We start from the raw sequence: 11385 nt of genomic DNA on the forward strand, positions 1-11385 counted from the left end.
TAAGACAACGCAGCAGTGGTGGCGTTGGGGCAGATCATAGGGGAGAGTGGTGTTAAGTTGGGAAGGTGTCCAACCCAATGGGTGGGGGTCTCACTGCGGGCAATGAACAGAACAAGTTCCAACAATGAGCTGTGGTCGGAGATTCCTCACGTTACATACAGGAAGACTGGGTAGAAAATGAACATAGAGCAGTGGAGAGCTCCATAACCATCACTGTACAGTGTGGGACTACTGTTATATTTGTTCAGGGGCTGTCTGTGTCGGTGCGGCTTTCCCACTGTATTTTTCAAAAATGGGCTCCGAATTCCATGAGATACTTGAATTTGGGGAATATGGAGCAAAGAAAGAATTATCGATCAGACCTGAATCCCTCAAAATGTATTACAAAGGTAGCTTAGACCCTAACTTTTTCTTATTTTGCAGGTAAATGTGAGGAACTGTGTTCCAGATGCAATTTGATTCATCAAAGTACTTTACATTAAGTAAACACTGCAGCTAAAATACAACAAAGAAAAGAGGAATTGGAATAACTTAACTGTATTGGAAAACTTAACAAAATAAGACTATTTAATGTCTAATGTCTAATTCCCAAAGCCTTGCTAGCAATGAATCAGGGGTTCCAATTCCTCATTTGCTGAATTATTTGTGAACCCCTAACACCTTACAGCACCAAGTCCTGAGCCCTAACTTTGCCATTTCGATCTGTCCAGTGGCTCCTAGGGCTTCTCCTGTTTCCTGGACTTCATTCAGCTTTAAAATAGCTTCTGGGAACGAACAGAATCAGGACCCTTCAGCCAGTTCCTCAGCAGCACAGCTAACCGCACTGATCCTGCATGGAGCCAGCCCCTGTTTCTCATACACTCTCTTTCTCTCACTGAGTATTCAATTCTTTCAACCTTAAACAAATTCTGACCCTTGAACTAATCTGAGTGAAATATTGAAAATGTTACAACTAACCTCGCCCTTATGTCTTGGCAGGATTGAATGGAGGAACCATTGGAATTCTTGTTCCATGAATATCAGAATATCGGTGCAAACTCGCCCCTCGTTGCTGAAACCCCCTTCATGGAGCACTTCCCCAGTGCTGACACCATCCCAGTGCTGAGTACAACTCAGTGCAGCACTCCCTCAGTGCTAACACCCCATCACTGCCTCAGTGCTGACCGCCTCTCCATGCTAACCCGACCTCAGTGCAGCACTCCCTCAGTGCTAACACCCCATCACTGCCTCAGTGTTGACCACCTCTCAATGCTAACCCGACCTCAGTGCAGCACTCCCTCAGTGTTGACCCTGCTCAGTGCAGCACTCTTTGGATGCTGTCCCTGCTCAGTGCAACACTCTCTCATTCTTTTCACCCACACCGCCCTCAGTGTCAACCCCACAATGAGGCACCACATTAGTATGGCCCTCTGACAAAGTAGCACAGCCTCAGAACTGACCCATTGACAATGAATCTTTCCCTGTGTACTGACCCTCAGAGTACTACTGTACCACAGCACTGACACTCGAATCCTGTCGCACTGCCTTGATTCTGTCTCCTTGACAAGGAGTGCGGTGTCAGAATTGAAAGTGGTCAGCACTGAGGGGGTACTGCACTGTGGGTTGTTAGCACTGAGGGGGAGTCAGCACAGTGGGAGAGCTGCACTAAGCGGGGATGTGCACTCAGTGGCCGGTCAACAATGAGCACTGTAGTGGTTCAGCTTACGGGAGGTCAGCACTCGGGGTGGGGGGGTTCAGCACTGAGTGCAGCTCAGCACTGAATAGGGGTCAGGCCGGGGGGGGAGCTCTTTACGACGGGAGTGCTGCACTGAGGGAGGGCCAGTTTTCAGGGAGCACTGCACTGTCAGAGCATCAATAAGAAGGGTCTGCTATGTTCTCATTGGGTCAATATTGAAGGAATTCTGCATTATCAGAGTGTTAAAATTCAGGGAATGCAACAATTTCAGAAAGATGATGTTGATGCGGTGGTGGGGGGGGGCACGGTAGCATAAGGTGGTGATGGGAAAGTGGTAAGTCATGCAACACCACTGAAGGGTCAGCACTGAGAGAAAGTCACCCTCTCAGAGGGTCAATATTAAGGGAGAGCTTCACTGTCAGGAGGTCAATCTTCAGACAGTGCTCCAGGACTGAGGCTCAATATTAAGTGACTGCAATACTGTCAGAGGGTCAATGATGAGCACGTGCTGAAGTGTTGTAGAGTAAGTACTGAGGGAGTGCTGCATTGTCAGTGTCATCAATGAGTGAGCTCCACACTGTCGGAAGGCCAATTTTTAGCAAGTGCTGCACTGTCAGAATGTCACTACTGAGGGAGAACTGCACTGTCAGAACAGTGAGTCATCACAGAGCACTGCACTGTCAGAGGGTCAATATTAATGGTATGCTACACAGAGTTGGGTTAGCAATGAGGGAGTGCTACACTGAGGGGAGTCAGTACGAAGGGAAACTGCCCTCTGAGAGGGTCAACAGTAAGAGTGTGCCAGCGGTTCAGTGCTGGGGAATTACAGCACTGAGAGACGGTCAGCAGTCCCTCAAGTCCTGACTCTCTGACAGATAAGCCACTCCCAGAGATTCGGTACTCCGTCATAACTAGCCGCCTGGCAACAAGGTACAAACTCAGAACTGACCCTCTGGCCATTATGCCCTCTCTCTGTTTTGACATTTTAAACATGAGGGTCTTCCCTTAATCATGGGGATTTTCAGCACTTCCTCAGTACTCCTGGCCCCCTGACAGTGTTGCACTACCTCAAACTGACCATATTAAAATGAGGCATCATCTCAATTTGATCCTTTGACAATGATGCACTCCCTCAGCATGCACCCTCTAACAATAAGGCACTCCATCAGTAGTGACCCTCTGCTGATAGTGCTGCAGGACCTCAGTACTGATCCTCCGATTGTGCGATTCCCTCAATTCGTATCCCATTACAATGAGGCACTGCATTCGTATGGCCCTCCGACGAAGTAGCACAGCCTCAGAAGTGATCCATTGACAATGAAGCTTTCCCTCGGGACTGACCCTCTGAGTGCTACTCGACCACAGCAGTGACACTCTAATCCTGCATAACTGTCTCAATTCTGACCTCAATCCTGACCCTCTGATTGTGAGGCACTCGGTTCTGACCCTGTTACATTGACATTGCAGTTCTTCCTCATTGTTGACCCTCTTGCAGTGCAGAATTCGCTGACGCTCACGCACTCCCAATGCGGCATACCTTTAATACTGAACATCTGATAGGACTGCAGGGAACTGACTCTGACAGTGCAGCATTCTCTCAGTATTGACCCTCTGACAGTATTTCGGGGAGTGCTGCACTGTCAGAGAGTCAGAACTGAGGAAGAGCTGCACTGTCAGTGGGCAAATATTCATGGATTGCTTGGGTCAATTTTAATGGAGTTGTGCAGTGTGACACATTCAATATTAAGAGAGTACTGCACTGTCAGAGGGTCAATGATGGGAGAGTGCTGTGGTGTTGGAAGGTGTGTCCTGAAAGGGAGCCGCCCTGCCAGAGGGCCTATATTAAGGCAGTGCAGCATTGTGAGAGGGTCGATATTTAGTGCATGCTCCTGTCTCAGAGGGTCAATTTGATGGGACAACATGCCTCTGAAACTAACTTGTTGGAGTGCTGCACCGCCTGAGGGTTCGTCTGAAGGGAGTGATGCCCTGTCAGATGATGAGCTTTCCCTCATCTTTAACCGTCTGACAGTGCAGCACTCCCATAATATTAACCCGCTACCAGTGTGGCACTTGCTTACAATTGAACTTCTGACAGTGCACAAGTCCAACAAAATGATCCTCTTGAGTGTCGCGCACACTCAATATTGGCCCTCCAACAGTGCAGCACTCCCTCAGGACTGACCGTCTGACATTGATACGTGGATCGTGTAGCAATCCTGTAATATTGACCCACTGACACAGCAGAACTTCCTCAATATTGTTTTTCTGACAGTATTGCACTCCTGATCCTTCGGCAGTGCCCCTTGATATCAATCTTTTCACATTAGACCACTCCCTCAGCACTAACTCTCTGAATGTGCAGCACTTCTCAGGACTGATTCTGTGATATTTCAGCACTCCCACATCATTAACCGTCTGACAGTGCAGCCCTCCCTTTATATCAACCCTCCAACAGTGCATTGTTTCCTTAATATTGGACCTCTGATTGTGTGATACTCCCTCAGTGCGAAACTCTGACAATACAGCACTCTCTCTGAAATAACTCTCTGATTAAGCACTTCCTCTGTGCTAACCCTCTGAAAATGGAGCTTTCTCTCATTACTGACCCTTTGCAGTGCTGCACTGCCTCAGTACTCACTCACCACAAGTGCAGCACTCCATTAAGAGTGATCCTCTGACAGTGTGGCACTCCCCTAATATTGGTCCACTGACTGTGTGGCACTCCCTTAATACTGACCTGCTCGCGGTGCATCACTGCTCTAATATCAAACCTGCAGCTCTATCAGAGGGTCTGTCCTGAGCAAGTGCCCCATCGTCAGCATGTCAATTCTGAGGCAGTGCCTCCATATCAGTGAGTCAACATTGAGGTAGCTCCTGACGGTCAGAATTACGGGAGTGCCTCATATTTAGAGGGTCATTAACTGAGGGACAGCCTCATGATCAGCGGGTCAGTCTTTACGGACTGCCTTATAGCCAGTGTGTCAGTTCTGAGGCAGTGCCCTCAATGTAACAGATTTAGAAATGGGGTAGGGGGCACATGATTAGAAGGTCAGTAGTAAGCTATTGGTACTTTGTCAGAGGGTCAGTCCTCAGCGAGTGCCTCATTGACATGGGGTCCATACAGAGGGTTTGCACTGAGGGAATGCTTCCTTGTCAGAGATTCAGAACTGAGAAAGTGCCTCATTGTCAGAGGCTCATTCCTGAGGCAGTGCCTCATTGTCAGAGTGACATAATCAGATCGCACTCCCTCAATTCTAAACCTTAATACTGACCCTCTGACAATGAATCACTGCCTCAGGACTGACCCTATGACAATGAAGTGTTCCTCAGGATTGAACCATTGACGATGTGACTCTCCATTTGTGTTGACCTTCTGATAATGGGGTTCTCCTTAAGTACTGACCCTCTGACGGTTGTGCACTGCCTCAGTACTGACCCTCTAAATATCTGCCACTCCGTCAATTCTGACCTCCTTACGATGAGGCATTACCTCAATACTGACTGGGGTGCAGGTCTCTGGCACAGAGTCTGTTGCTCTTGCAACGAAGGGAAGTGGGTATAGGAGGAGAGTGTTAGTCATTGGGGACTGAATAGTTAGAGGGACAGATAGAAGGCTTGTTTGGTACCGAAGAGACTCACGATTGGTGCGTTGCCTCCAGGTGCTAGGGTCCGTGTTGTCTCGGATAGTGTCTTTGGGGTCCTGAAGGGAGAGGGTGACCAGCCCCAAGCCATGGTCCACATAGGTACCAACGACATAGGTAGAAAGAGGGATAGGGACGTCAGGCAGGATTTCAGGGAGCTCCGCTGGAAGCTGAGAGCTCAAACAAACGGAGTGGTTATCTCTGGTTTGTTACCCGTGCCAAGTGAGAGCGAGGCAAAGAACAGGGAGAGATTTCAGCTGAACACGTGGCTGCAGGTGGGAGGGCTTCAGGTACATGGACAATTGGGGCTCATTCTGGGGAAGGTGGGACCTGTACAAACAGGACGGTATCCACTTGAACCAGAGGGGCACTAATATCCTGGGTGGGAAATTGGCTAGTGCCATTCGGGTGGGTTTAAACTAGCTTAGCAAGGGGATGGGAAACTGTGGTGTAGTTTCAGTACACAGGAGAAAGAGAATAGATAGGACATGGACAGGATCTCAGTGTCACAGGAGTGTGCTGGCAAACAGCAAGCTGAATTGAAGTGCGTCTACTTGACTGCCAGGAGTATCCGGAATAAGCGAGGTGAGCTTGCAGCATGGATAGGTACCTGGGGCTTCGATGTTGTGGCCATTACGGAGACATGGATAGAGCAGGGTCAGGAATGGATGTTGCAGGTTCCAGGGTTCAGATCTTTGAGTAAGATCAGGTAAGGTGGGAAAAGAGGGGGAGGTGTGGCTTTGTTTGTCGAGGACAGTGTAACGGAGGCTGAAAAAACTTTTGAGGAGGACTGGTCTACTGAGGTGGGATGGGCTGATGCCAGAAACAGGAGAGGGGAGGCCACACTGTTGGGAGTTTTTTAATAGGCCTCTGCAAAGTTCCAGGGATCTGAAGGAGAGGATTGGCAAAACGATTCTGGGCAGGAGTGAAAGGAACAGGGTGGTCATTATGGGAGACTTTAACTTCCTAAGCATTGACTGGAAATGCTGTAACTCTCGTACGTCGGATGGATGAGTTTTCGTCCAATGCACGCAGGAGCGTTTCCCGACACGGTACGTCGAAGGGCCGACAAGAGGGGAGGCCACGCTGGATCTGGTACTTGACAGTGAACCAGGCCAGGTGTTTGATTTCGTGGTCGATGAGCACTTTGGAGAGAGTGACCATAATTCGGTTACGTTTAGTTTAGCGATGGAGTGGGAGAGGAACATGCCACAGGGCAAGACTTAGAGATGGGGGAAGGCAATTATAATTGGGCAAGACTTAGGAGGCAAAGAATGGGGTAGCAAAATGCAGGGGATGGGGACAATCGAAATGGGGAGCTGGTTGAAGCAACAGATATTGCGTGTCCTTGATAGGTACGTCCCTGTCAGGCAGGGGTCAGTGATAAGGTAGGGGAACCGTGGTTTACGAAAGAAATTGTATCTCGCGTTAAGCAGAAGAGCGAGGCTTATGTGATGTTGAGATGAGATGGATCAGTTGATGCGATGGAGAGTTACAGATGAGCAAGGAAGGATTTAAAGAGAGAGTTAAGAAGAGCAAGGAGGGGTCCTGAGCAGTCATTCGCAGGTAGAATAAAGGAGATCCGTAAAGTTTTCTCAAGGTATGTGAGGAATATAAGGATGACTGGGGTAGGAATAGGGCCAATCAAAGACAGAAGTGGGAAGTTGTGTGTGGACCGGGTAGAGTCGGAGAGGTGCTAAATGAATATTTCTCATCTGTTTTCACTGAGGAAGAGGAGAATATCGTCGAGACGACTGAGATACGTGCTATTAGACTTGAAAGGATTCAGGTTAGTAAGGAGGAGATGTTATCAATTCCAGAAGGTGTGAAGCTCGATAAATCCCCTGGGCCTGAGAGGATTTTTCCGAGAATTCTCTGGAAAGCTCGGGAGGAGGTGGCGGAGCCCTTGGCTTTGATCTTTGAGTCCTCATTGTCTGCAGGTTGAACACCAGAGGACTGGAGGATTGCAAATGTTGTGCCCTTGTTCAAGAAGGGCAGTAGAGATGAGCCAGGCAATTACAGCCAGTGAGCCTTACGTCTGTTGCAGGAAAAGTTTTGGAAAGGGTTATAAGAGATAGGGTTTATAATCATCTCGGAAGCAACAATTTGATTGGAGATAGTCAACATGGATTTGTCAAGGGCAGGTCGTGTCTCACAAACCTCATGGAGATTTTGAGGAGGTGACCAAGCATGTGGATGAGAGAAGGCCAGTTGACGTAGTGTACGTGGACTTCAGTAAAGCCTTTGATAAGGTTCCACATGGTAGGCTATTGGAGAAAATACGGAGCCATGTGATTGAGGGAGATTGAGCAGTTTGGATTAGAAACTGGCTTTCGGTAAAAAGGCAACCAGTGGTGTTTGATGGAAAATATTCAGCCTGGAGTCCGGTTACTCGTGGTGTGCCTCAAGGATCTGTTTTTGGCCCACTGCTGTTTGTCATTTTTATAAATGACTCGGACGCAGGCATAGGTGGATGGGTTGGTAAGTTTGCAAATGACACTAAAGTCGGTGGAGTGGTGGACAATGTGGAAGAATGTCGCATGTTGCAGGGAGACTTGGATAAAGTGCAAAATTGGGCGGAAAGGTGGCAAATGGAGTTCAATGTGAGGTGATTCGCTTTGGGAGGAATAATAGGAAGGTACAATACTGGGCCAATGGAAAGATTCTTGGTAGTGCGGATGTGCAGAGGGACCTTGGCGTCCATGTACACAGATCTCTGAAAGTTGCCACCCATGTTGATCGTGCTGTGAAGAAGGCATACGGTGTGTTAGACTTTATTGGTAGAGGGATTGAGTTCCAGAGCCGTGATGTCATGCTGCAACTGCACAAAACGCTCGTGCGACCTGTTCTGGTCGCTCCATTGCGGGACGAATTCGGAAGCATTGGAAAAGGAGCAGAGGAGATTTACCAGGATGTTGCCTGGTCTGGAGTGAAGGTCTTATGAGAGAAGGCTGAGCGACTCGAGTCTGTCCTCATTGGGGAGAAGAAGGCTAAGAGGGCCTTTAATAGAAACATACAAGACGATCAGAGAAAGATGAGTCAGGGTGGACGGTGAGAGTCTTTTTCCTAGGATGATGATGTTGGCTTGTACGAGGGGGCTCAGCTACAAATTGAGGGGTGATGGATTGAAGACAGAGTCAGAGGCAGGTTCTTTACCCAGAGAGTGGTAAGGGCGTGGAATGCCCTGCCTGCCAATGCAGTTAACTCAGCCACATTCAGGGCATTTGAACAGTCCTTGGATAAGCATATAGATGATGATGGGATAGTGTGAGGGAATGGGCTTAGATTAGTTCACAGGTTGGCGCAACATCGAGGGCCGAAGGACCTGTTCTGCACTGTATTTTACTATGTTCACAGATGACACTAAAATGAGTGAGAGAGTAAAGTCTGAAGAGGACGATGAAAATCTGCGGAAGGATGCAGAAAGTTTAAGTGAATGGACAAGGGTCCAGCAGATGGAGTCCAATGATGGTAGATGTGAGGGTATCCATTTTGGTAGCAATTATGGAAAAATGGAGTCTTGCTAAAATGGTGAAAAATTGTAGCATGCTGCTCCGCAGAGGGAGCTGGGCAGCCTTGTGTCTGAATCAGGTAGTTTGCAGATGCGGCTGGTAATTGAGACAGCAAATGGAATAGTGTCCTTCATTGCGAGAGTGATGCAGTTTAAAAATCGGGAGGGTATGCTACAGTTGTTTTGGGTGCTGGTGAGGCTTGGTGTGGAGTAGTTTGTCCAGTTTTAGTCTCCTCACTTGAGCAAGGATGTACTGGCACCGGAGGGGGTGCAAAGGAGGTTCACGAGGTTGATTCCAGAATTAAAAATGTTGCTGTATGGGGAGAGATTGAGTAGACTAGGATTGCAGTCACTGGAATTGAGAAGAATGAGGGGTGATCTAATAGAAACTTTTAAAATTATGAAACAAATGGATCGGAAATTGTTTCCACTGATGGGCGAAATTCCAACTCGGGGGCACAGCCTCAAAATAAGTGTGAACAGATTGAAAACTGAGTTGAGGATGAGCTTCTTCATCCAAAGGGTTGTGAATCTGTGGAATTCTCTGCCCACTGAAACAGTTGAGGTTCCCTTGTTGAATGTTTTGAAAGCCAAAACAGAGAGATCTTTGAACAGGAAAGGAATTGAGGGTTCTGGTGAATGGGAGGGGAAGTGGAGCTGAGTCCGCAAAAAAGATCAGCGGAACGAGCTGGAAGAGACAGATGGCCTACTCCTGTTTTATTTCTTATGTCCGTACGTCCTTAGATTGCCATCCTTGTCATTCCTCCTTCCCTGGAATAGGCCAGTTCTGAACTGAAGAGTAGGTCTTTAAATAACTCCCACGTATCAAATGTTGACTTGTTCAATAAAAGCTCCTCCCAATTAATACTGCTCAGCTCCTACCTAACACTGATGTAATTTTCCCTCCCCCAATTTCATCCCTTCCCACAAGGTCCTGATTATCCATGGCTGTCTTAAAATGTAAGGAGATGCGATCGCCCATTTAAGAAGCTCCTGGTTCACTGTTTTTCCCAAGTGGGAGTCAGCTACAGGCTTTCTTGTTCCACGATGGGGGAGGAAATGGCCTAGTGGTATTATTGCTGGACTGTTAATTCAGAGACTGAGATAACATTCTGGGGACCTGTGTTCAAATTCCAGCACAGCAGATGGTGGAATTTGAATTCAATATAAAAGAAAATCATGAATTAAGAATATAATGATGACCATGAATTCATTGCCAAATGTCAGAAAAACTCATCTGGTTCACTGATGTGCTTTCGGGAAGGAAACTGCCACCCTTACATGATCTGGCCTATATGTGACTGCAGACCCACAGCAATATGATTGACTTTGAACTGTCCCCTGGGCAATTAGGGATGGACAATAAACACTACATAGCTAGGGATGTCCTCCTCCCATTAACAAATAAATAAAATTGGATTCTACATCTTCCGATCCAAGATCGTTTCTTGCTCTCATACTAATTTCTTTGCTTACAGTCACTTTCCCTCCTGCCTGTCTTTTTGGAATGTCGTATAGCCCTGCGCACTTAGCTCCAGTGTTGATCTCCTTGTAACCATGTCTTTGTAATAGCTATAAAATCATGCCCGTCAACCTAGAAATGTGCTATTAATTTGTTGATTTTGTTCTGAATACAATGAGCACGCAAGCAAAGAGCCATGAATTTAGCTTTATCACTTGATTTCACCTCTTGACACTATTTACAGCTGTTTTCTGTTTGTACATGCTGTCTTTTCCAGTACCACGCTGAGTATTGTTGTCCCGATAGTTCTTTCGTATCAGTCCGTGTGTATTCCTGGGCGAATGTGCTCGTGTGGTCTCAGGAGTTGCGGAGGTCACGGCTCTGGGACAGCCGTTTCATCGCCCTATGCTGCAGGTAAGAAGAAAAGAAAATCTCTTGCTCTGAGCTCTGCAAACCTGGGCAATGTCAAAAGGGAAACAAGGTCAAAAGAATTTCAACAAGAATCTCAAAATTAACTGCTGAATTCATATCAACATCACGGGGATCGCCCAACTTAGTGGCCACAACATCCCACTTTCTATTCTTCACAAACAATCCAAAGGCTGAAGTATCCGTATCCCTCTTAACTTTTATGGTTTTTGAGCTAATTTCTTGTTTCTAACTTGTGCATATTTGTGGTGCCTTATGACTTGTTGCATTTAACAATTGATAAACTCACTCTCACGAGTTCAGGAGAAGCTAGTTTTATCGAATCCCCAGTGTGGAAACAGGCCACTCAGTTCAAAAAGCTCACAGCAACCCTCCAAAGAGCATCCCACCTAGACCCATCCCCATTCCCCTACTCTATCCCTGTCAGCCTGCATTTCCCATGGCTAATGTACCTAACCTACACATCCGTGGGCACTGTGGGAGGAAACCAGAGCACCCAGCAGAAACCCACACAGATAAGGGGAGAATGTGCAAACTCCACACAGACAGTCATCCGAGGCTGGAATGGAACTCGGGTCCCTGGTGCTGTGAGGTAGCATTACGAACTACTGAGTCACCGTGTCACCCTGAGCTATCTTGACTCCTTCTGAAACATAGGAAGGTATCC

General features: G+C 47.4%; 1 protein-coding gene across 3 annotated transcripts in view; it reads left to right on the forward strand.

Annotated features, from left to right (window-relative positions):
- The first annotated feature begins 1807 nt into the window (after positions 1–1807).
- The window catches only part of LOC132208710 (utrophin-like), a 24917-nt gene continuing 15339 nt past the window's right edge, over positions 1808–11385 (forward strand). The window contains exon 1 of one of the 3 annotated variants that reach the window (XR_009444832.1): positions 1808–10703. Coding sequence is in view for 1 of the 3 variants with exons in the window: in XM_059644102.1 (XP_059500085.1) it covers positions 10631–10703 (73 nt within the window). In the remaining 2 variants the exon portion in view is untranslated. The remainder of the gene's footprint in view (positions 10704–11385) is intronic. The other 2 variants (XR_009444831.1, XM_059644102.1) reach the window with 2 other exon arrangements.

The sequence above is a fragment of the Stegostoma tigrinum genome, unplaced genomic scaffold, assembly GCF_030684315.1.
Source record: "Stegostoma tigrinum isolate sSteTig4 unplaced genomic scaffold, sSteTig4.hap1 scaffold_509, whole genome shotgun sequence".
Lineage (NCBI taxonomy): Eukaryota > Metazoa > Chordata > Chondrichthyes > Orectolobiformes > Stegostomatidae > Stegostoma > Stegostoma tigrinum.